This window comes from Rhinolophus sinicus, linkage group LG15 (assembly GCF_036562045.2).
Source record: "Rhinolophus sinicus isolate RSC01 linkage group LG15, ASM3656204v1, whole genome shotgun sequence".
NCBI lineage: Eukaryota > Metazoa > Chordata > Mammalia > Chiroptera > Rhinolophidae > Rhinolophus > Rhinolophus sinicus.
Window position 1 is genome coordinate 36,934,600 of NC_133764.1, and position 27,050 is coordinate 36,961,649.

At 42.1% G+C, this 27,050-nt stretch overlaps 1 protein-coding gene across 1 annotated transcript; it reads right to left on the bottom strand.

Annotated features, from left to right (window-relative positions):
* Positions 1-900: 900 nt before the first annotated feature.
* On the bottom strand, positions 901-26,379 carry PRPSAP1 (phosphoribosyl pyrophosphate synthetase associated protein 1). The gene is made up of 10 exons (XM_019745634.2): positions 25,707-26,379; positions 22,822-22,874; positions 21,215-21,281; positions 11,229-11,401; positions 9,730-9,845; positions 9,222-9,277; positions 7,933-8,078; positions 3,057-3,127; positions 2,175-2,321; positions 901-1,638 (listed from the first exon to the last, which is right to left on the bottom strand). The coding sequence occupies exons 1-10, from the start codon at positions 25,874-25,876 to the stop codon at positions 1,480-1,482; spliced, it is 1,158 nt and encodes a 385-aa protein (XP_019601193.1). The 5' UTR covers positions 25,877-26,379; the 3' UTR covers positions 901-1,479.
* Between the last annotated feature and the right edge of the window lie 671 nt (positions 26,380-27,050).

Sequence of the window (27,050 nt, forward strand, 5' to 3'; positions counted from 1 at the left end):
GTATAAATGGAATTTTCGAGTTGAAAGAACCTTACCTTTCAATTGCAAACCTCCCTTTTTACTACTGATGATGAAGGCCCGGGAGGGACTAGTCATCTGCCTGACCCTAGGAACAAGAACCAGGGCTCCTGAGAACAGTCTACTTCCTCTCCCCCAGGCTAATCATTTTATAATTAAATTTTTTGCTCAAAATTCCCCTACTTGGACTATTAACAGAAGGCAACTCATTTGTACGCTTGAAAAGCTGATGTGCTCAGTCTTGATTGTGTGTTCGGGAATTTTCTAATCATTAGGAAAGGGATAAAAATGTCAAGGAAACTTCCTTGCAGAGAAGTACAATTGTACAAGTAAGCAAACTGTCCTTTATTACCTCTCAGGAACTAAAAGAACCAATGAGCAATTCCAGTTCATTTCCTAGCACACACTCCTTCCCGTTGAATGCAGGCCTGACCTGGACCGATTAAAAGGTATAAAAAGTTTATGTGATATTTGCAGCAAGGCTTACCTGACAAATGGGGGATAAATTAGAATTGCAATTAACGTAATTTTAAATGTTGGGTGGAGAGGCCAAGTGCAGTCCTAAGGAATGCAATAAACATAAGTGTCACCTATAACACAGGAAAAAGTACAATTAGTCTTTCTCTCTCTCTCTCACTCTCTCTCCTTTTTTTTTTACAAATTTAGATCTTAACTATTAATGTACCATTCAACAAGGAGTTCACTGCAATGCCTAGAAAGGGGTGGAACCTTCAGAATGAGACTCAGGTCTAAGGTTTGGGACCAGCCCTGGACCTAACCCACCCTTCAAAGTATTCCCTTGTCTTCTGCAGAGTACAGACAGAATTTTGTCACCGTGAAGCCGGACAGTGGGCAGCCCTGCAATGGAGTGAAGAGACGAGCAAGACAACAAATTCTTTTATTTGTACTTTCAGAGCATCGCAGACACCTAGAGCGAGGGTGTTATTCTCTAATATGGCGTCCTTGCTAGGGAGCAACGCTACAAATGCTTCATCGTTCAGTGGTGGTAGGCACATCAGTGTCTCAGAGAAAAATACGGTTCTTTAGAAAAGATTTACATGAACATGACTAAAGAGAGGACGACTGGAATGGAAACAGTGCCAGGGCCTCAGCTTTCCCAACCAAGTTCAACATTCACACTCACGTTTCCCCGCAGCTGAGAAGGAACATTATAGAGTTAAAACTTTATCTGCCTTTAACTACTTTTTAGCCTCAAAAGATTTTCAGATTCTTTTCAGGAAAGTGTAACTTGTTGAAGGAACAAGATGATGAGGGCAGACATTGAAGGCCATTTATCCATTAGCTTTGTCTCCCTCTTGACTATCTTAATGCCTCCTACCTACCAGACTCGGTGAGAGAGACTATCTGACTCCCTGGAAAGGAAACATTGTGTACATAATTGATGGCACTGCTTTTTACATGTTTTCCTTAGGAGTTCCAAGGTCAAGGCAACCGTGAAAGCTAGTCATCCACAGTGATGTTCCGGAAAAGGTACGCCATGGACTCTCCATTGTGGATTCTCCGAATTGCTTCAGAAAGGATCAGACTGATATCCACAGTCTTTATCTTGGGACACTGCAGCTTCTGCACCTCGTGAGGGACAGTATTCGTCACCACCACCTAGTCATGGCAGCAATGGAAAATACTGTTACTGACGTGGTCCCTTACATGGTCACTCAGAAAAGCTTACCCAACATTTAGTACCTACAGCCCAAGTTCCAACCTGCTAAGCCTTATTGTACTGAGTACAATTTTTACAAAGTAAACCAACTTTACACAAGGGAAAGGTTTCATGGTTCAAAATGTAAGATTATGAATGTCATGGGCTTGTTTCGTATGTAGAAATGACAGGGTACACCTCAGCACTGCATTAAAACTTTCCTATTGTTGGGGAAGAACTCAAATCTTGAGAGAAACACTACTTTAGTATAAAATTATACTGAAATTCAAAATAGTGAAATACATAAAGCAAATCTTCATGAAAGCAGACATATATTCCTAAATACGTATCTGCCACAACAAATGGCTAGCCATCGAAAGCACTCTTTCATAGGTCCTCTAGAGAGTGGGTAAGCAATAGTGCCTGGGTCATTTTATTATTCCCAGAGAAGACAGCAGCAATCCTGACTCGAGCCAGGTGCTCTAAGCAGACTGACCTCATCGATGGAGGACTCCTCAATCAGGCGGGGAGCCTCTGCAGACAGGATCCCGTGAGTGGCCATGACATAGATCTTGTAAGCGCCTCTCTCTTTCAGGATCTCAGCAGCAGCAACAAAACTTTCCACGTCATCAATAATGTCATCCTGAGAAGAGACCAGAGTGAGTGTGAAGGAGCTACCCTCCAGACACCTCTCTGCTCTTCTCCACACCTGTTTCAGAGGATGTCAGAGCTATCTGCCTGGGTCAAAGGTCAAGCACCCAGCAATGGGGACAGAAGTACACGGACTGTACTATGCATGGCTGTCGGTGCAGCTCCAGTTTAGGACTGCCACGACTCATCTCCCTGTTTCAGGTTTCAGATTAATCCTGCAGAGCCAGTGTCCCATTTACTTTTTTCCAAGAGAGAGTTAAATGAGAGGAACAAAGAAATGAAGTGAGCCATTACGAAGCACGATCCTGTGGCCCAGCAAAGGCACTTAGAGCTGGGAGCAAACACATCATGTTAAAGCACGAAGAATGAGACATTTGTTCTCATTAGTAAAAACAGAACAGCTCATCTTTAGTTCATCTCATGGCTCTAAAGCTCACGGTTGAGTAGTTGGCTGGTTGGATGGAACTTACATCCCTTAAGACAAAGGTTACTTATGGGGTTGAATTTTCTTATGGGAGTTACTGTGCTCTTTTTACACCTGTAGGTTATAATAATCCCTGTTCATCTATATAAAGATTTCTGCTTGTCCTAAGGGAGTCTGGATGAGAAAGGATAGGTGGATCCATTGAAATCTATCATCGTTACTGGAAAAACAATCCACAGCTGCATGACCTACTCAGAGCCAGCAGCGTCATCTGTGCACATGAAGGAAGACACGTAACCATACCACTATGATTGCGATGCTCCCTCCAACATCTCCGACCACAGTGATCGGGGGCTTCTCTTTGGCCATCATCACTAGCAAAACAAAACAAATGACAAGACCCCAGTCAGTCACGCATCACTGAGTAAATGTGATCACAACCTCATTCCCTGCCTGGAAGTGGTGGCAAAACCACTGCAGACCAAAAAAAGCAGCAGCAGCAGCAGATTTCTCTACAATGACCCCGGGCTCTGTCAGAAAGACTGTCTAAAGCAGCGCTGTCCGATAAGAACAGAAGGAGAGACAAACGTAATTTTACATTTTCTAGTAGCCACGCTAAAAAGTCAAAACACATAGGTGAAATGAATAGATTTTATTTTACCTAATTACCTAATATATCCAAAATACGACGTTACAATGTAATCAATATGCAAATTTATTAGAAATGTTTTACATTTTTTCATACTAAGTCTTCGATATTTGGTGTGCATCTGACACATACTGCACTTCTCAGCTGAGACCAGCCAAGTTTCAAGAGTACAAAAGCCATGTGTGACTATCAGCCACCAGTCGTTAGATAGAGCAGGTCTTCAGATGGAGTAGCAAAGCCAGGGAGACCCCACCTACACAGAAAGGCAGTAGCAATGCCACTCAGAATAGAAACATCCAACTCTAAGGCTGACAAATAAATGCAAAATGAATGCCACTCTGTAGAAAATCAAACAGGGAAAGGCTGCCACATAAAGAGCTGGCATTTTGTTTTCTTCCAAAGTAATCTTATTTGGACAACGTAATCTTATTATCAGATAACTACACCATTGACATAATCAGAGTTTCCTGAAAATAAGGAACTTGAAAACGATAACTAAGAGTCCATTATCCTTTCCTGATTTAATTAGTCCTGAAGAGGCTTCTTATCTCACTACAAAATTTATAGTTGGAAAAGGTCTATCAGTGCACAAAACAAACTACAGGATAGAGACGGGAAAAGAGAATTCACCCTCAAAAGGAGGTTAGGGGAAAAAACCCACAACATTTCAGAAGAATAGGCTAAGGATTCTACTTTTCTGGAAAGCTTTTTATTATTATGAAATATTTATTAAATTAGTGGTGGGGGAGGGAGAAGAGCCTACAATTCAGGGTAATTACATAGTTTAGTAATTATCAGCAAACCATCCATTTTAGCTCATTCCTATCTATAAGCACTGTAAACCTCAGAGAACAAGCGGGCCTTTCTGTATACCAGCAAATGTGCTGAGCTGAAAATTCAGCACTATTTTACTGGCAAATTTCAGTACACATTTCCTGCTTTCCCATCTCAGAAACAAGGGCCAGTTCTTGAATTTGGAGTCAAAAAGGCTCTGCATTCAAATATCACCAAAGGGGAGAAAATAAATCACCAACATTAGGAAAAGCTTCCTCAAATTCTGTCTTTAAATTAAACCATGTGGGTAAGTGGTTGTGTTGACCTACCCACTTCTTAAAAGAGATGCGATCCCTTTTGTTGACCATTTTCTTCTGTATAAAAGGAAAAAGATTGCAAGCCAATATCGCTCAGCAAAGATCAATAGAAATTAAGCTATAGTTTGATGCAGAAAACATGTCACAATACTCCTGTCTACTTTCCTCTAAGCCTACCTCTCCCAAAAACCTTTTGTCAGTCTGTAACGAGAAACACAGGCATATAGCTAGGATGGATGGAGAGGTAGATGCTCTATGCTTTTAAAAAGCAAGTCTTTCTCCTATGCTCATTCCCGACTTAGAACTGGCTTTAGGATCTGGATAAAACTGAACACGTAATTTGGTGGCTACTAAAAAACAGAGACAGACTATATAATAGGGTCAAGGGGAACAAAAATGGTACCTGATAGGCTTTTTTAAAAAAAAGCCAAAGATTTCCCAATAGCTTGCCCAGAAAATAAAACACCAAAACATTAAAATTTTCAGCAAAAGTAATGTATGTAACTTCAGGTCAAGGATCAAGGTGCTTAAACTACCCTGTGCATAAGGTTCTGCTCTCTTTCTCCATTTTGTCAAACAAAACCCAGACTATTTAAGAAACAAATGAATTGGGCACCGTTACTGTGGGCAGAAATCAATGTTAAAATTCTACCAACTTACTGTAGTAAAAATGTCAATTTATCAAATGATTTCCAATGTTCTTATGAAGTAGAAAGTTGGCACTTTCCAAGTAAAATAATGCTACATTAACAACTATCCTTAGATTTCACACACACACACACACACACACACACACACACACACACACACACTTTTTTTAAACTCTTTCCCCAGAGTCAATTAACCAAACTTTTCTCTCCTAAAATAAAGAGCTAAGAAAGACTACAGAGCATATTCATTCTTTACTCATTTTGATCTTAGTCTATTTCTAGTTCAATGGAATATCAAACTTTATCAACAAACTGACATTAAAAAGAGATATAAGAAATAAAATCAGGTCTCCGGCAGAACTAGACTGAAATTATTTTCAAGCTCATAACTCTCCATGCAAACAAGTCAAAATTTACATTTGACAGATGCTCAAAGAGAGCTAATTCTCTTTTTCACTTTAGTGGTGAAAAACATTCTTCACTTATAAAATTAACAAGCCAGGAAAAATCAAGCCAGACAAGGTGACTTCCTCTCATTTTTGTAATCCAAACTCTTAATTTTCACCATTGTGGCAAACACGGAGCAGAGTTGAGGGGAACCACTGACAATCTTTTCAAAAAATACAATATTTTCAAATTCCTTTGTGGAGTTATTGTTGTTCGATTAGTTGTAAATTCCAGGGGAGTTTTACAGAGGCTCACCTCACGCCACGATTTTGATGGGTTCTGGTCTATCTTTTCAAATTCATTAGCAACCCTTTCCATGAGAGAGACATGGATTCTACCTTATGAAAGAAATGTACAACTTCACTTTTAACAAATTACTCTAAAACAGGGTTTCTCCACCTCAGCACTGACATTTTGGCCTGGATCACTGTGACACTGAAGGAATGTTCAGCAGCATCTCTGGCCTCCACTCACTCCATGCCGGCAGCGCCCTACCTGCCCCCTGGTTGAGACAACCAGAAAAGTCTCCAGACTGCCAAAATCCTCTGGGGGGGGGGGGGGGCCAGGGAGGTGGCAAAATTGCCCTCAGTTGAGAACTACTACAGCTCCAAAAGAATGGCTTCCAGGAAGATAAAATAGTTCATCTTTCTAAAAGATGCACAGACACTGAGGGTGAATATTTGCTTTCCTTTGGCCTTGTCCTCACATTCTAATATCTTCCTCTTTGTTGCTATTAAATAAACTGTTGAAACATAACTGATAAAGAAATATAAAGCCTATTTAATTTGGAAGGTACAATTACATGTACAAGAAATATTTTTTCCAGGATTCTTTTGACTAAATCTATAAAAGAGAATCATAAAAAATGACTCTGTGGCAACTGTAAAAGTTGCAATATATGATACACAAGATGACTGGGGGGGGGAAACACTGTTATAATCAATCATAAGTAACAAAGCAACATTCCCAGAATAGAGAATCTCACTCACCATATTAAAATATTTTACTTCTTGGAATTTATCCTATAAATACATTCGGTCACTGATAAAAGACCGTAAGTCAAGGTTAGTCATAAGTAGTGGTAATTGAGTGGACACTCTGAAGCCCAAATCTTTACACTAAACCAATTGGGCTAATTCTGGGGCTAAGAAAGTACAAGATGAACATGGAACATCTAGTTGTACCAGAAAGTAAGGAAGTATCAAAAGATGATAGGGACATGCCGAAAGAACACAGGAGGCAACTTAAAGGAGCTCTTTTTAGCCAAGTCTGTGACAATTGAGCATTAAAATAAATAGTAGCAATGCATTGTAACACACTGAATAAAATAAGATTCTATGACTCCATACTCATATAAATGAATAGATACTTAGGGAAGAAGGGGAATTAGAAAAATCAACATTTGACAATAATCATAGTAATAACGGATTCAACCTAATCATGAGGAAACAAACAAGCCCCAGTTAAGGAATATTCTACAAAATAACTGGCCTGTACTCTTCAAAAATATCAAGGTCATAAGAGACAAAGAACAGAGGAACCATTCCAGATTAAATGAGACTAAAGAGAAATGACCACTGAATGCAATGTGTGATCTTGTATTGGGTCCTAGTCCAGAAAAAATATATTTTCTTTTGCTCCAAAGGACATTGATGGGACAACTGGCACAATCTGAATAAGGCCTGACAATAGTATTGTAACAATGTTAGTTTCCTGAGTCTGACAATTATAAACAATTAGAATGTTTACACCTTAGATAGGAGCCTGTCTGAAATACCCTGTCTGAGGTGTAACCATTCTAATGTTTTACTACTTTGTTAATGTCTGTATGTTTCTGAGACATGGCAAATAGATACATATTTAAAAAAAACACAAAACTCCTTCCTCTAAAAAGCATAATGTATCTTCCAGGATTGAATGCTGGTTATTGCCATTCAAAAATTCCATGGAGATAAGCAGAAGTCTGTCAGGTCCAAGGGTTATATTACTAATACAAGTGCTAAAAGTTACCTAAATCAAAGTTTTCTATCACCCACTGTAACAAAGTAGAAAAGCTTCAGATTTCACAATGTGACACATGCAACTTTTGTACTAAAGCTAAAATTATTAAATTATTTCACACTCTCTGAATGCTGAGTGCTACCCAGATAAGTGCAGCTGTCCTCTGCTGATGTGCATAACACGATCTGCTTTTCCAAAAGGGGAAATCAATGCAATACCATTCAATTATTTTAAAATACCAAGACAGCATACAGCCACACAAGTATTAACTCCTAGCCATTCATACTATTCAAAACTTGCTTCAATTTACAAATAAAATGAAAACATAGAGCCAATCTTACATGGCAACTCCAGGCCCGGGTGGACAGTAGCATTTTTGACCATTGGGGGAGAATGACGACCATCATCCATGTCCAGCTCTGCACACTGAGCTTCTCCATGGATCACGGCTAAACCCAGGCGGAGTCTCTCAGCATATGACTGGGCCCTAAGAGAAAAACAAAGGGGAATGGTGAAATTCATGGGAAGAAAGCCCAAGCGTCACTATTCCGTCACTTTATTAATCATAAACTAAAAATATCATTCGATCTTTTGGAGACATACAAAGGGATTATCTATATAAATCAGAATGTGGGACCCAGGCCGGAATGTAAATGCCTCAAGAAGCACGAGTTGAGATGTGGGCTAGTACCCGATTCTAGATAATTTTGGTGTTACCTTTTGTCCAATATTCTAACACTCATCTTCAGAAGAAATAACTTTGTTCAAAAAGGTCTCCCAAAAACCATTGTCTGAAAAGTACTCATGGCCCTTCTGTTTTCCTTTTCCTGAGAACTTGAAGGAAGAATTTCATTTTCTCCCAGAAGAAAACGGAGTACCATATTTTGTCATGTAGGCATATGATGTGTACTTTTTTGCCCAAATTTGTGAGGGAAAAATAAGGATGGGCATTCATTATACATGGGTAGTACTAATTCTGTCTCTATATAAATGTTTGTAATTCTTTTATTTAGGCTTATGAGTTGAAAGTGTAACTCTAGAAATCAATAACATATCTGTATGCAAAATAATACCCTGGAATATGATAATTGGTTTTGTTGAAGTTACTTACAATGAACTTGCAACGACGAAGAGTTCTTGGCCTTCTATGATGTGTAAATATCGTAAATTTGTTACCGGTACATAAAATTTCTTGTACCTTGTATCTGTTCCTGTGTTTTGTAATTATTTGTTAACATAAAATTTCTTGCACCATAATGTGTTAAAAAATAAATGCTAAAACTCCTTTATAATACAAAAAACAAGTACCTAAATGTAAACAAATAAAAATTTGAATGAAAAAATTAAAATGATTTTTTTTTCCCTGAAAATTTGGGCCAAAAACGTCGGTGTGCATTATACACAGGAGCGCATTATACATGGTAAAATGTGGTAATTCAGAGAAGCACCTGTGTTGTTTGGAGACTTGAGATAAGTAAAGCTGTGGTGTCGGATGTGACAAGGCTGTGGGGAAAGCTCAAGCAAATGAGCTTTCATGGGCTACACTGCGATGGATGCTGGGTACCCAAACTGCTCATTCTGCCTTCAGAAAGCACTCATAGGGATTTTTATAAGTGTCTGTCTTATTTACCTTTTTGCAGCATCAGGAGACTTAGCTACAATGACTGCATTTCTGTAATTTGGAATCTAGATTTGGAGGAAAAATAAGAAAATACTGAAACGTTATCAAAAAATAACACCTGGACACGGGTGTTACACTTTTTCCTCTTAAAACAATGATCCATACTAGCAACTAAGTATCCTAGAATTTCATTCACATGTCTTAGAATTTTAACACTTCTCAATGAACATCATTGCAAAAGTACTGCTACACCAAGAAAATAAAAAATAATTCATTCCTAAAACCTTCATTTTAGAAAACATAAGTGAATTGCTAATGATACTTAGATACCATTTTTAATGTCTTTGAAATACATGATCCTCCGTGCCTAAATGCTGACCCTATCTGGCTGCCTCGGGCATTAAGACTTAAGAGAAAGATCACTTGATGGGCCTTTCAATGTTGAAATCTGATACCAGAGAAAAACTACATGGGATCTCTTTTGAGGACAATGGGGTATTTGCTGGTGGCTCCTCACTTCTTCCTGGATATACTGAAGCAGGAAAGGTGAGGCTCTAAGGTTGTCCACGGGAAAGCTGAAAAAGCCTTGTATTTCCTTTTGATGAAGATCCATAGTGATAATGTGAGTTAAACCTGAAATTTTAAAACAAAAAATTACAAAGTTCACCCCTACAAGTAAATGTCTACAGTGGACACAAACTAGATGCCCAACTCCTGTTTCCTAACAGAAGGCTGAAGGCAGGGGGTATTGTTAACAAGCACATACACTACAGACTATACGCTACAGACTTTATTTGTAACCTTAACAAAACTTAATGACTAAAGGAGCCTATCACTTTCCACATGGACAAAGAACTGAAGCTGAGAAGAAAAGCACTCTCCTCTACTATGATCACTAGCTTCGTCCTCAAAATTGAGAAAAGAAAATACAGGCAGAAGAAAGATGTGAAGATGGAATTAATAAATACTGAAACTAAAATAGATGGAAAAAATAGTAAGATAAGGCCTTGATTAAAGAATCTAAGAAGAAATATTAAAGAACTGTGGCCAAGGCAGAAGGAGTAAGAAAGCAAAAGCCAAGTCATACGCATATTAGATGAAAAGGAGCTCATATAACACAAAGATAAGCTATTGACGAGTTTAGATCAATCCCTTTGGATCATAAAAGAATAGGTCAAGAAATATATTCTTACAGAAAAACAATGAAGACAGACTCTTAGAATCAATAGTAGTAAACAAAAAAAGAGGTACATATATAAATACACTGCAAATGGCCAAAGGTCACAGCAAAAGTTCCAGACCAAAGAACCAGTATTACTTGTTCTTTCAAGAAACTTTATACATTTTCAGAGAGAAAGGATTTCAAATATGTTGCCAAGGACTCAAAAATATATTAGAGTTCTCAAATAAACATCAGGCAAATAAAATTCCAAAGACTGTAAAGTGTTATTACATTTGATTCACAGGCCAGAAAGTATGTCACTGCTACAAAAACACACAGAACAAAAGCAATGAAAATGAACTGCTATACAGAAAGACAATCAGGGAGGGGGAAAAAAGAGTATATAAGCTAAAGAAATAGTATAAAAAAAAATCCAGTCTGCATATGATATACATAAATAGAATTTAGCTAACTAAGGCGAATACATAAACCTAGGCCTGAAGCTCAAAAAAATCACATACGAATGCCAAGATCGCCAGTTAAAATTTAATGATGATAAGATGAAATGTAAAGGAAGTAAAGAGAATGCTAAAAAGGCCAAGATTAGAGAAGAGCAGAAAACACTGAAGCAGATACTGCCACTCTAAAAGAAGAAGCAGAGAAAAAAAGTAAAAGTAAGAATTTATACCTGAGCTCACATATCCCTAACCAGCACTACGCAACAGGAAACAAGAAAAAGTAGTTAGTGAACAGCGTTTAGAGGAAACAGGTCCCAAACTAGATCAGCGGATACTCCTGAGCGGGGATGAGACCTACATAACAGCGCGGATCCCAGAGTCCTCGCCCCCACTCACCCGCTTTCGCCAGCATAGACGCCAGGAGCTTGCACACAATGGAGCCCCTCTTCCTCATCTTGCTTTGCTTGCTGTAGGGGAAATAAGGGATGACTCCGATAATATTCCTGGCACAGGAAGTCTTCAGTGCGTAAGCCATGATCAGTAACTCCATCACAGCTGTATTCACATCTCTGCAACAGTGAAAGTTCGTATTTTTGGATTAATCTCATTTACTGGCCCCTAGAAAAGATCTCAACCTTACCATGAGCTGCTGTGATGGTGTTAGAGTCATTTTATCTCCATACTAGCATGTGATGGCACCTCACATACAGGCGAAAGCGTATTAACTCTTCTTTTTAGCTGCGCAAACTCTGGTTTTCCTCTGTGGTTACCTAAATCCACAGCTCAGTTATTCACGCTCACCTCTGCCTAGATCTGGTCAGTGACGGTCACTGGAGTGGCATGCGAAGCAGACATCAACTGCTGGTGACCAGAGCTCACCAGCACCTGTGGGAACCAGCCCAGGGATTCAGACTCGGGCCAGCATGCTAGCACCTGGTTTTCCTGTGAACGCCGAGGGAAAGCCACCTGCCTTCTACTGAGCTGTCATTATCAGAACAGATCTGGTATCTTTTTTCTTTTTGGGGGTGGAGGATGGGGGAGTAAAAGTCTGGGAAATTATTTTCCAAAAATCTCCCCCAGCCCTTCTTTCCTTGACATACACAGATTCCTAACAAAGATGACCCGGACAGACAAAAAAGGAAATATGAATATGAAAGGTATTCAAAGAAAAGGCTATTTCCAATTTTAATGAATGAGGATTGCAACCCTTTGCTAAGGCTGACTGAGCCTCAGGTGGGCTCTGCCCTTAACAGACGCCCCTCTTTTGCATCAGGACTATTATCTCCCTGGCCTTCCCCAGACAGACCGGGTCGTTTCCCATGTCTCAGCTCCTACCTGTATGAGGAATAGGTTCTTCAGGTGTCAGGTGTTACATGATCTGATCCAAAGCAGGGACGCTCCCCTTATTGAGAGCAAAATGTGGAAAGCCTGCCATCCACATAGTAGAGACTCAATAAAAGCGTGTTTTTCAGCCTGTAGGACAGGCCACTCCCTCCCAGGCTCTTCCAGCTTGTTTACCCCTCTCTCTAAGGGAATCTAACCATCCTTAGAGCGCCTGGAGGTGAGCTCTGCAGACATCCTTTTATTGTGACCATGTTTTCCATTTCCACTTTCAACTCGTGGAACTTCCAACCTTGCCTTTGAATCTGGACTTTTTTCATAACTAGTTCAGGAATCTGTCATAAAAACACTTCTCCCAGAGGGTAGGTATAATTGATTTCAGGGCTCAATTTCAAGACAACTACTAAGACATTCCTTTCGGGGTGCTGATAGGTTACATCATTTTCCAGTTATCACTTCCTTCCTCTGAAATAAATTGGAGCGTTTTTCTCCCTCATACTGTCGATGTAAGAAACGTCTAAACCTATAGAGAATTTTTAGAAGAGTTTATTTGAGCCAAAACTGACAACAATTGCCAGGAAGCAAGATCTCAAACGCTTCAGAGAATAAGTTTTGCAGTTTCTTTTGTGCACTTGAAATTAAGGAGGGGACGTAAGGAAGATGATATGGAGGGGGCAGAAAGCGAGGCGGGGACTAGCTTACAGGACAGTTAAGACTAGGTGCTCCCTTGGGGGTTAATACCCCCTTCGAGGGGTATTACTCCCGGCATTTCAAAGGTGTGTTAATCTAGATGCACAAGAACATGGGCAGGACTGGCTTAAAACCTTTCACCAAAAAAGACACAGGCCTGGGGTGTGACTCCCCGCCATGGCCTGACTTATCACAGCAGCCCTTTTCGTCCACAATACTCCCAATGCAATAATGTCCCAAGTTAGGCATCAAAAGGTCAGAGAACATACAATCTTTTGGTATTACCAGGACGGAACACTTATCAAACACATTCATGGTACCTAGGAATTCATAATACTTGGTCCATTTTAGTTCATTCATCCACTGAACAAATATTGATTGAGCAACTTGAGTGAGGCCCTGTATTAGGTGGGAGAGATAAAATGGTAAACAAGCTGACCACGTCTTAGGGGAATGCTGGAGACCCACAACGGCTCACTCTTTGCTAAGCATTTGTCCCAGGAAGGAGCATGACTAACTCATGTAAGAATATTCCCCTTCCCAAACACTTGTACACTTTATTCCCTTCCCACATCAGATCACCTAAATTGATGACTTGTGGGCTCTGACAGTTAAGCTGGAAGTCAGAATAGTACCTGGAGGGCAATATGTAAAGAACTCAGGAGTCCATATCGACACTCGACACCAGGCATCATACATACTATAGCAAAAGTCGTCTTCCATATATAGACTGCGTGTCAACCTTAGAAATCAAGTTAGAGCTTCCTTAACCTTCCACTTGTGTGCTATGCTCCACTGGACAGGCTTCTTACTGCAGGTCCCTCCCAATGCCGACAATATGTTCAGAATTGAAGTTAATAGAAAAGATTCTGGGAGACTCTGTCTGGGTAGTGGGTTTTCAGCTGGCATTGGAATAGCATTTATAATACACAACCCTGATACAATGAGGTTTGGATAGCACACCACGAGGGTGGCCCAGAAAGTAAGACGTCAATGCAACAAGAACAATTCTGGAGGAGCCCTGATTTCAGAATAACTTTTCTTCCATTAATTACTAATTTCTCCCTTGAGGTTATTATTTTCCACCTTTTCTTCTTCCTAAGACTTATGCCAAGAGGTTCAACACCCTCCAGCCCAAGGTTAAGGAAAGCCTCCCACATCCCACCCCTTACTGGCCGGAAGGCCACAAAAGGGCCTTTGTCACCCTGGCTTTCCCCATTCACTGAGGGACATTGGACAAATTGGACAGCAGGCGGCTCCTCTGTGGGCCAGCAGGGTGAAGAAAAACTGGCTGGCAGTCTCTGCTTTATCTGTTCCCTAAGACTGTTCCAAGTACACCCTGGCTTATTCTTGGTCTTTGTATCTAAGTAGGACACTCTTAATTGTTTACCAACTATTTTTCTTTTCCCTAAGATAATCACAGCCTACATTAAACTTGGTCCTTACTGCTCTCTCCTTTTCAACAGGCAAAAAGGAATGTGAGGTGAGGAAACAGACATGTCCTATATATGTCAATTAAGCTGCCTAGGTTTGCCACTGGCCAACACCATAGATGGTAACGAGAACATGGTTATGGGGTTCGACTTACCCCACCCCCATCTCCAACAATCATTCATCTGCAGCAAATAAGTTGTAAATGTGCTTCTGGTGAGTCTTCTTATGTGACATGAACATACTAGAACTTGTAACATAAACACAAAAATTTTCCTTCAAAAAATAGTTTGTAAGCTTCATTTCTATGTTACTTAGTTCCATCGCTCAGTATTTAAAAGCTCCTTGAGTACCACACTGTGTTCTGACTTATAATAAATATATATGTGGTCTTCTTTCCCATTTCAGGCACAAAGCACCTAAAACCTCTGGAATTTCCTACATGATGAGAGCGATAAAGGTTTTTTATGTTAATGAGGTGACTTTTGGACTGCACCTAGGAGGGGGGCTGGTTGCCAGGGAGATGAAACATGTGATTGGAGGGTTGGAACTTTTAGCCCCACCCAGCTGACCTCTGGGGAGAGGAGAAAGGCTGGAGGTTGAATCAATAATTACCAATGGCCAATGATGTAATCCAGCATGCCTACGTAATGAAGCCTCCATAAAAACCCAAAGGGAGGCAGTTTGGAGAGCTCCAGGGTTGGTGAACATGTGGAGACGTGGCGTGAGCGGTGCCCTCAGAGGGTGGGGAAGCTCCACGTCCCTTCCCATTACCTCGCCCTCTGCATCTCTTCCATCCGGCTGTTTCTGAGTTACAGCCTTTTATAATAAACTGGTAATGTAGTGAGTAAGGTGTTTCTGAGTTCAGTGAGGCAATCTGACAGATTAATTGAACCCAAATAGGGGGTCATTGGAACCTCCGATCAGTGGGTAGGTCAGAAGCAAGGTGACAACCTGGACTAGTCACTGGCATCAAGTGGAGGAGGGGTAGTCTTGTAGGACTGAGCCTTCACCTGTGGGACCTGAGGCTGTCTCCAGGTAGGTGGTGTCAGAACTGAGTTCAATGGTGTTGGAGAACTGCTCTGTGGTGTGGTGGGAAACTGCCCACACACACATCGGAACTGGGTGCAGAAACAGGCACATTTCAATTACTCAGCATAATTACTCCACTCAGAATGGCTTTCTGCTATTCCCCAAAATTAAATCCATCCTCAACAACCAAAAATGTACTGTGACTGGAGTTGTCAAAAGAAATATGCTGCAAGTTCTAAAAGTGGCTCCAGAAGATGAGTTCCAAAGCTATTCTGAGCAACAGCAGCATCAGAAAAAGGTATTCAGTCATGGGCCGCATAACGACGTTTCCCATAAGATTATAATGGAGCCAAAAAATTCCTGTCGCCTGGAGACTTCATATCCATCCTAACATGTTTGTGATGCTGGTGTAAACAAACCTACTGCACTGCCAGTCGTGTAAAAGTACAGCACATACAATTACAGCAGTAGGCTCTACCATCTGGGTTTGTAGACGTGCCCTCCACGATGTTCACATGGCAGAATCACCTAACGACGTGTTTCTCAGAACATGTCCCATCGTGAAGTGGCGCGTGACTGTATACTGTATCTCAGGATGTCCACTCTGAAGGCGATGAGCTCAGCTGAATGTCTAAGCTTCAATCTGTCTAAAATCAGCCTTATCACCACAGATAGCACCCCCCTCCACTATAGAAAATTGTGTACAGTCTATTCCTTCATCTATACAACTATATATAGCAGATAATACTAAAAACCCAAATTCTTTGTGTTCTTTATTTGGTACTAAAGTATTCTGCAGTCAAGCAATAAAAGTACTAGCTCATTGTGGCAAACCCAGTGACCTTTTCTATGGGACACACACACACACACACACCCTCTTCTCCTTTTTCCACATTTTTCCTTGTCCATCCCCATCATCCTAAGAGATACAGGAACTACCAAGTGAGGATATTTTTTTTTTGATACCTACAAACTGAACTACCAAACTGACATTGAAATTGTTAAAGATTTTGCTGACCTTGGTTCCATCATCAATTCAACTGGAGACGGCAGCCAAGAAATCAAGAGAAGGGTGAGACTCGGGAGGACAGCAATGGAAGAATTAGGAAAAATCTCCAAGAGCAAAGATGTGTTATTAGAGACCAAGGCTAAGCTCACCCACACCCTCGTATTCCCAGTCACTACATATGAATGTGAAAGATGGACAGTGAAGAAGGCTGGCAGGAAAAAAAATGATTCACTTGAAATATGGTGTTGGAGGAGAGACCACCAGACAGAGGAACAAGTGGGTCCTAGAGCAAAGTAAGCCTGAAACATCGCTGGAGGCAAAAATGACAAAACTGAAATTGTCCTGCTTCAGGCACATCACAAGAAGGCCGGGTTCGCTGGAAAAGACAATAATGCTGGGAAGATGGACGGCAGCAGGAAAAGAGGGAGACTGAATATGAGCTGGACTGAGCCACACAAGAAGCCACAGGCAGGAGGCCACAGGAGCTGAGCAGGGCTGTGAGGGCGGGACGTTGTGGACGTCACTCACGCAACGGTCCCCAGGAGTTGGAGCCGACTCAACGGCACGTAACACACATACTACCAAACTGAACCACTGGGAAACAACTGTGGCTTCTGAACAATCTCACAGCAAGTACAGTAAGGGAATTGCACCTTCTTCAGTAAAATTATTGTCATGGTTATTCTACAAGATTCACTCTCTGCACAGCAACTCCACAGATGGCTCACTACCTCTTCTTTTAGTCAAATTTTCTAAAAACCCTAGGTTCAAGTAAATAAAAAAATGCATATTTCCCAACTAGCCATTAACCAACTCATCTTACCATGCTTATTTTGTCCTTGTCCTGGAAAACACCTACAAATTGATGACCCTTCATTAGTGAAGTTCAGTCTATATCACTGACCCTAGTAACACTCTAGACTATGCATGTTAAATATTTACCTTGAGCATTCTTCGTTACTATGAGAGAGCGAACCAAGAATTCTATAAGCGCAACTACTTAGTAGGAAGCAAAGGAGACTAACTGCTCTGAGATCACGAGAGGACAGCGTTGTTAACGGTGAATGTTCTTTGGCCATGTCCTTTTGACTATGAACTTCTGTTTATGACATGTTAAGGGAATTCTGAACTAAAACCAGGAATTTCAAAGTACAGAAACAAAGCCAAAGGTCTTTTCAATTTCAGATGAGATCCAGTGGGAGAGGAAGTAACATCAAGTATTAGGGACTCACTGAGATCTAAGAACAGAAAAGGGGAACACAATTATTTTATGAAGATGGAAATGTACAAAAATTGTATAGTATTCATTAATTCACTCCACAAGGATTTGAGGAATTAGTGACATAGGTCAAAATCCATTTATTCATTAAGCAAAAGTGTTTTGGGTGCTGGAGACACAGCAGTAAACAAAGAAAAATATCTACCTTCATGAAGCTTATATTCTAATGGGGATATGGAAGGAGACGTGTTATAAAAAAAAGGAAATTAAGGAGACAGTTGTGTGCTGGCACACAACTGACCACAAACAAGGCACCTTTCCTAGAGAATTCAAAGTCAGAGCTCAAATTCTAAGTTAAGCTGGAGACCTGTGAAGTAATGTTAACATTTCTTTAGATAAACAATTCTTTTGCTATCATAAATTCATCAGGGGAGAGGAAAGAGACTTTACTAATGAACCCTGCCTTTGGACTTACACCCCCCGATTTCCTGGAGGTTCAGTGATAAAGCTGGTCCATCTACGGCTATGGTGCCCGAGGTTCTGCTCTTCTCCACCCCTCAGTAAACTAGTAAAGGGCTCTTGGCAGTCTAGTGGCTAAGCCATGGATCTGAGGTCCCATGAGGCTCTTTCCTATGCCCTAAGGAACTCAAGAATTTGGGAGAAAAAAAAGTGATGACACTGCAACCTTACTATTTGTTACCAATAAAAACCAGGTCAAGGCCAGAAGGCCAGGGAGCAGCCATAGGCAGTGTCAGGGCCCCCTTACCCCATGAATTTACTCCTCGGCAAGCCCCTCAGGTCTTCCCCTCATTTCAAGATGCAATATCAAACAAAACCCTCAGCAAAAGACCCGTCATTAAGAGGCAAACAATACAAAACCAACAGTGCTGGAGGAGACATCAATTGGTATGTCCTCCATGGAGGGCAGTATAGACGTATCTACAAGTATTACAAGTATTACAAATGTCTGCCAACGCGGCCACATCTATCAGTGCTACAAATGCATGGATCTGTACAGCCAGCAATTTCATTTCTGGGAGTCTGCCTAAGATACACCCGAAACATGGGCAACATGATGTACACACAGGATATTCCACGGCAGCACTACTGCGTTAGCACAAGACTAGAGAAACAATCAGATACGTGCCTGGCTGACGCAATATTGGTACACACATATAATACATTACGAAGCAGCAAAAAAACACGGTGAAGAGAACACAACTCCACTCCTGTGGTATTCCTTCCCCAAATACACAACCTGAATCCCATCACCACTGTGAAAAATGATATAAACAGAGCCACTTCAAAATGGAGTTGGAGCCACCATCCCAGAGGAAGTGCCTTGCAGGTCTTATTCCTCAAACCTGTGGAATGTTGGAACTGGGTAAAATAACCTTGGACTGGGCCAAAGCAACACTGTATTCCAAACAACTGTTTGCAAAGCTAACAGGAAAGCACACATTCTGACTGCCAGACTGAAAATTAAAGTCATTCATTAGAATTTGCACCATCATGTGTAGCTAAAGAATAACTTAGCTTATTTGCACAATAAGAAATCCTTCCTTGGGCCATCACGGTGGCTCAGGTGGTTGGAGTGCGGTGCTCCTAACACTGAGGTCGCCAGTTCGATTCTCACATGGACCAGTGAGCTGCGCCCTCTACAGCTAAGATTGTGAACAATGGCTCTCCCTGGAGCTGGGCTGCTGTTTGCTGTGCGGGCTGCTGTGCTGCCGTGGGCTGCCGTGGGCTACCGTGTGCTGCCAGGAGCGGCTGGTGGCCAGCGTGAGCGGCGGCAGCCAGCGTGAGCGGCTGTGGGCCTCTGTGAGCGGCGAGCAGATGACCAGTGACCGACTGCCTCAGCTGTGGGGAGCGCAAGGCTCGTAACACCAGCATGGGCCAGGGAGCTGTGTCCTACACAACTAGACTGAGAAACAACGGCTTGAACCGGAGTGGCCCGGGGGGGGGGGGGGGGAGGTGGAAGAAAGGGGAGGCAGAAAGAAATTTCTTCCTTGACTTATTAACACCAATAAAGAATTCCCTCCTTCTATTCATGTAACTATTCCCCTTCTCTTTCTCATAAATACCCCGGCCTTCATCCCCTAATCAGAACACTATGTGGATTTCTGCCTGAATCAGTGCTTCCCAATAGCTACTCTTTGGATCTCGATAAAGGCTTGTTGCCTCTCACTTTGGCCTTTTTATTTTTAGGTTAATGTAATGAAATATCTAACAAACCTAAATTGAGGAATATTCGATGAAATAAACTGGCTAATGTGCCAAAGTTGTGAAAGTCAGGAAAGACTCAGGAAGTGTCCTAGACCGGAGAAGACTGCAGAGGCATGGCAGCTACGTGCCACTTGAGATTCGGAACTGGCTCCTTGTGCTATGAAGAGCATTACTGGGACAACAGGCAAAGCTTGGACACAGTCCGAGGATTAGATGGCAGGTAGAAGCAAGCATTAGCATTTCCACTCTGAGGGCTGCATTGGGGTTATGTCCAAGCCAAGCCCTTATTTGTTGGAATCACACACTGAAGTATTCGGGGCAGTGAGGCCTCAGGTTGACAACTTACTCTCAGATGGTAGCACCAGACCTGCAAGTTTTCAGTAAGTTTGTGATGGTTTCAAAGTGAGATTTTTTAAAAGGCAGCTCTTTATCTGCTTTATGTGCTAATATAGTACGTTGTTTTATTTTTTAAAAGTTCAGCACAGAGTACATTAGACTCCTTTTGTGTAAAAATTAAGAAAAATATATAAGCAATTGCTTGAATATGCATAGTCTCTGAAAAAAATACATAGGAAATGGATAACAATTGCTGCAGGAAAGTGGGGGACGGGGTGGTTGGGGGCAGAAGGACACGTCTTTATATATTCTTTAAAAATAAACCAGGCAGATAAAATTAAAATTACTTGTATTTTGGTTTCGAGGAACACTTGAATTGTGGAGCCTAAATTTGTATACACATATAAAAAAGATAGAGGAAAAAAATAGCTATTTAAAGTAGTTATCTCAGAAAGGACTGGGGAGTAGAATGAGGGCTGGGAAGTTTTGTTCTTTGATACACATTTCCATAATGCCTGTATTTTTAGGCATGAACATTGTCTTTATAATCAGAAAAAAAGTATTAAAAAGAAAATACTTAGTATCTACCAGTTATCACTGCAGGGGAATTGTTATATTTGGGTTCAAATCTGTGACCTTGTGCCTCCCTCAGACACAGTTTTCTCGATCCCCTCAAAGGCGGCTGTGAAGGGCAGTTTTCTCCTCTCTGTACATTCAGAACACCGGATACTTCTGCTGACCAAATGTGTGGAGGAGTTTTCTCACATCAAGTAATACTTAGGAGTCTCCGACACCAGCTGGATGTCCTGCAATTCAACTCAATTCTGACACTGTCTCCTTGGAGAGCAGCGTCAGATCCTACAGGCTAGACAACACCCCTTCCCCCACTTCGACAACTGCCAAGTCCAGGCAACCACCTGTGACTGTGACTGACCCGCATAAATCAGACGTTCCCGTGACCCCCTCCTCCGGTTCTACTAATTTGCTAGAGCAGCTCCAAGAACTCAGGAAAACAGTTTAACATTTATAATTTAAAGAAGAACAAATTGTTGTTCATATGAAAAGCTAATGAATTGTGTCATAAAGTAGCGCTCTTACCTGGGTATGGTCTGTATAATGAAGATATCTTGGCCACGAACAGATTCTTTTATTTCAACTCTTGTTTCTGAAAAATAAACATGCTCTGTAGTTTCCAGGAAAGCACTTCATGATGCAATCATCAGGCAGCATTTGGAGTAAAGAGGAATCTAAAGCAGCTCTTCACTTAATGCGTCACGACAATTCTGAATAGATCTCAGAATGACATGCACACAGATTTTAAAAAGTCAAGTGAAGGGGGAAATTAGCCAAAAAGAGACAAGAAGGCAAAAGTAACAAACAGATCTACATAAAATCTCAGGGTCCAAAAAAGAAAATCTGTCACCAAAATAATGGCAAGATACTTGGGGGGGGGGGGGGGAGAAGGGGGGTCTACAGCAAATAAAAAGGCCAAAGGTTACCATCCTTATTATTCTTTCAACAAATGCTCAGGCTCCCTGTGTGCCAGGCCCTGTGCTGGAGTCACGCAGTGGAGGACCTGGACCGAGGGCATGAGGACCAACCCAGGGAGACAGCGCAGCAGTGCCGACGGCTGGCAAACTGTTCAGCACAACGTGCCAGAGCAAGACCAGCCATGATAAAGGAGAAAGAACAGGGGGCTGGGAACAATGGCCGCATTGCAAGCTGGACTGTGCAGTGAGGAAGGGAGTATGGGAACAAGCAAAGATGTGGAGACAGAGTGTGCCAAGCACAGGGGTGGTCAGTCAAGCTTCTAAAGTCACCAAGGAAGAAGTTACTAAGTGTGAAAGTTGGGTGAAGACTATCTGGGGGTTAATTCTAACACACACGTAACTTACATACATCCTGGGAATGTGTGCTTTCATTAAACTCTCATTCCTTTTTGAATACTTTGCTTTATTTTAGATTCCCCAAACATCAATTGTCTTAGTAATTTATCTCCTCAAGCTTCTTATACCATAGATAATTCTACCTCAGGAAGAGAAAAAGCAGCACAGAATCATGAATCCACGCTTCCGACTTTGAAAAAATAATTCCATATTACTTGGTACTAACTTGTCTTTGCAATGAACAAGGGCACTACCACCTGAACTGTTTGGCCCCACTACAAGATTTATAACGCAGCGTTCCTAGGACACTGGCCATCTGCAAAGTGCCTTCAAGTATCATCATTTAATGTCAGAGTCCCCACGGAAATCCAGAGGGTAGCAAGAACAGGTCACCAACCCAGGTGATAGTACACAAGAGACCTGGGAGAAAAATTTAGAGATGAAATGAACGGAAGGAGGGTTTTTTAATAAGTCATCACTATCTAGTATCAGATTGCACTTGGTGCCATTTGATGACTTAAAGAGACAGATAAAAGCGAAAAGTATTTACAATAGAGCCCAATAGAGAAGAAAAAACTTATTCTCTACATCTCTCCTTTTCTCATTCCGAAATGACAGGATGTTTACATCACCTCAGAAAAAGAGGAAAGGAGACTTAAAGGAGAACAAAGAAGTCAAGATTTCAAGGGAAGCATAGCATGATGACTTACACCTCTGATGTGAAAGAGAAAAAATCTGTGTTACACACGAGTCATATTTGCCTTTTAATTAAACACAGTTTAGAGAACAAAAAATGTTTAAGCAATAATTTTAATTTACCTCCATTGGTCTCTTGATATACCACAGATTTCCCCAATTCAGCACCAAGACGCCTGCAGGGAGGAAAAAAAAGACAATTAAGAGTGCTCTTTCTAAAAAAAACTGCAGTTCATGTACATGTCTAACAAAAAGACTAAAAATAACTAGACTGACATTCTTTCCCAAATAACTATTTAGAAAGTTTAATTCATAAGGAACTAAAAATCCACGGTCCCTGCGTAAGCAGCTTCAAGTGTTCACCATTCTGTAATGAAATGCTTTACTGGAACGAGCCCACAACCAAAGTTTAATGTCTAGTTTATTGTTTTATGAGTCATAATTGTCTTGGAAAAGCATCCCTAAACAAATACTTGGTTATGAGCAATAATTCCAAAAACACAAGCCTCAATTGTCAAAAGCATATAGACTTTAGTGCCATTAACCAAATGCAGTGTGAATCTTGTTTGGATCCCAATTAGAACAAAGCAAGTGTAAAAAGCCCTTTTTGAGACAATCGGGGAAATACGAAGAAGGACTGGATACTAGATATTAAGCAATTAAGTGTGTTGTATTTTTGTTGTTTTTCAGTTGTTATCAGTTAGCATTACCATTTTATGAGTGAAGTGATATGATGTAAAGTTGGAATCTGTTTAAAAATACTCCAGCCAGCAATGGATTATCATTCAGCCTTAAAAAGGAATGAAATTCTGGTACGTGCTACAACATGGATGGACCTTGAAGAAAGTATTCTAAATAAAGGACGTCTTGGACACAAAAATACAAATACAACATGATTCCACTGATAGGCAGTATCTAGAGTAGTCAAATTCACAGACACAAAAGGTAGAACAGAGGTTACCAGGGGCTGGGTAGGGGGAATGGGAAATTAGTGTTTAATGGGGAAAGAGTTTCTGTTTGAGATCATGAAAAAGTTCTGGAAACGGACAGTGGTGATAGTTACACAACACTGAATGTACACGTACTTAATGCCACTGAATTGTGCACTTTGAAATGGCTAAAATGGTAAATTTTGTTATGTGTGACTTTACCATTAAAAAAATACTCCAGCCAAAAAAAAAAGAAAAACGAAAGCGAGGGATAGGTGGAATAGATGAAACAAGATTAACAAAGAGCTGCAAAGTGCGGAAGCTGGATGAAGGATACAGGGGGATCATGGTAACACACAAGTAATTTACACATATCCTGGGAATGTAAGACATCTAACTTTTTTATTGATTAATGTACATCATCAAAAAAGTTTGCGAATCCCTGCTTGAAGTTTATATCTGAAAGGAATCATGGAAATAAAATATCATAACCTCAGGGGTCAATCTAATCTAAAGATGTTCAAACTCTGCTTTGTGGAAAAACCTTTTTTTCAAATAAAATCGTACTGAGAAATTCAACATATGAAAGAGATAAGAGAAGTAATTACAAATATTATTCACAGTAACTTAAAATCTTTCTGGAACAAAGCAGGGAAGAACCTAACATAAAAACAAAACAGCAAAAACATTTTAAATGTGCCCTCCTTCTTTCTGTTTTCTCTCAGCAAGGTCAACGTATGGTAACTCTGACCCAAAATAAACAAACACAAGCTTTATATTTAAAATTAGTTATTTCAGTTGGCCTCAAAAAGAAAGACAAATAATCAGGGGTTAGAAACAGAAATTAAGTAGTAAATTGCCAAGGGATTTTTTTACACTTCTAATCTCAACTCCAACTGAACACAGGTATTACTGAGTAAATATGACTAAAGTTTCCACTTTCTTCTACATTTCCACCTAGAACTTAAAAATATATTCATGCCTTTATTCATCAACTCTGAAAAACTCACAGAGGAACTCTAACATAAATTGTTTAAAATGTGAAAGTGACTATACTGTTAAAAGACAGGCTATTAATTTTATGTTTTACATTTGTAACAAGTTTACTTGGAGGGCTCATAAAGCTCTTCCTCTATGTTAGGGCTGGGGACTCTCCACAAGAGTCAACTAGAAAAGAGACCATGTAGATAGCCTATGCTTGCTATACACGATTTTGTTCATGCTCAAAACATTCCTGCCCGATAGACAGAATCATTCTTATTTTACAAGTGAAGTTCAGGAAAATCAAGTCTCTTGCCCAGTACCAGTAAGTGGCAAGACTGGGAAGGCATCTCAGAGCTGTCTCAAGGCCACTAGAGACCACAGGCATCCTTGGGTTAAAAAGACAAGGAAAGGCAATGCCTTGACTTCAAATGACTGATCCACCTTAAATTGACTTGCAAAATACGGTCAGACCTATCATTTCTATCACCAGCTCCAACAAGTCTGCTCCCCTGGAGTTGCCTTGTTCTCGCGAACCTCGCCACACCTGGCTTCTGTGGCTGCACCGTGCGCCCCCAGGGCTGTCCACCTGCCGCCTTCCCACGGCACCCACCCCGTCGGGTCCTCCGTGTTGTAACTACATCCTGGCCTCTGTCTCATTGAGGAGGCTTGGGAATGGCCATGACCAGACTCTGAGATCAATTCCACCTCCGGGAAGGGGAGCAGACCCAGAGCCAGCCCGTCTCCAAGGCGCTCGCTCCGGGGGTTACAGACTCCTCACCACTGCTCTGGGCTGCGGGATGTGGTGACGAAACAAGGGCGTGCGGTCCAAGTAACAGGGGTGGGGGTCGGGGGTATTAGGTCATTAAGAGCCCGCCGAATAGGGCGGGGGGTGGGGATGGGAGTGGGACGCCTTCTGTCACCTCCAAGGGTTAGTCCAGCCCCGAAACAGCAGGATTCTGAGACCTCCTCCCCCGGGGCAGGGCGACAGGACCAAATTATCCCTCAGCCGGTGGAGGCCGTGGAGGGGAAGAGGAGCAAGACGACCTCCGGGGAGGGATCCCTCGGGGCGTCCCGGGCCCCCGCCCCCACCCTTACTCGGTGATGCGCTTGGCCAGCTCGGTGCAGGCGGCCGTGGAGTTGGCCGAGAAGACTCGGTAGCCGGTGCGGGCGGCGTTCATGGCCGGGCGTGCGGCGGGGCTGGCTCGCGGGGCGCGGAAAGCCGAGGACACGGAGAGCGGGGGCAGCAGCAGTAGCTTTTTGGGCATCGTCCGGCCCGAGGCGCAGTTACAGCCGCCCCGCGAGGGGCTGCAGCGGGAACGGCTCCGACTGAGGCGGCTGCGAGGCCCGGGGGTCCGGCTGGGGAGGGCGCCGAGAAACCCGGCACAGGAGGGGAGAGGTCCGAGACCCTCACCCTCCTCGTACCAAAGGCCACAACGAGCTCTAGCGGAATCCGCGTCCCCTGCGACCGGCACCGCTGCCGCCTCAGAGCCAGTGGCGAGGCCGCCGCCCCCTCCGGGGATCTGGGACTTCGAGAGGCACCGGCTAGAGCGCCCGCAGAGCCGCCATCTCCGATGAGGGCAGGGCGGCGGGCAACACTCTAAAAGCCTGTTCTCAAAGGAAACATCAGGGATTCTCCCCGCCTCTTGATTGCGTCACTCCCGCAGGAGCTGCTCTGCTATCACGTTCTTGGGCCGCGCAGCCTGACTTGATGGTGACCCCAGCCCCCAACTTCCTGCCAGGATCCAAAATGTCTGCCTCGGAGGAGGTGGACGAGCTAGCTCCGCTTCTCTATGATAATACAGCGGGAGCCCGCGAGGCGCATGCGTGCAGCTGGGATTGATTTGAAAAGTGGAGGGCGGGGTTATTCCCCTCTCGCTGCCTGCAGTACTGAAATACCCCAGAGATGGTGTACCGGAGCCTGATGTTGATTCTCCAGACGCCAACATCTTCATGTAAAGCACCATTTCCTGAACGGGTCAAAAGCACTCCTGACAGTCTTTGCTTTACTTTTAATCGTAAAAGCCTTACTTTCTCCCTTTCCACATGCTCTGTCAGTCGCAAAGCATCTGCTCCGCAAAGTTGTGTTTTTTTTTAAATTAAAGTTTATTGGGGTGACAATTGTTAGTAGTTACATAGATTTCAGGTGTACAATTCTGTCTTACATCATCTATAAATCCCATTGTGTGTTCACCACCCAGAGTCAGTTCTCCTTCCATCACCATATATTTGTCGCGAAGTTTTTCTAAAGCACCTCACTCACCGTAAGCCGCCACCCACCGCACCCCCCACCCGCTGGACTGTACCATGTATAGTTGCTTGTATTTTTATTTACCTTTGTGGACATCTGTCTTCCCAACTAGGATGTAACCCTCTTAGGTCAAGATGGCATATTACTTCGTGCTTCGTATTTCCCAGCGTCTGGAGCAGTGTTATGGGTTC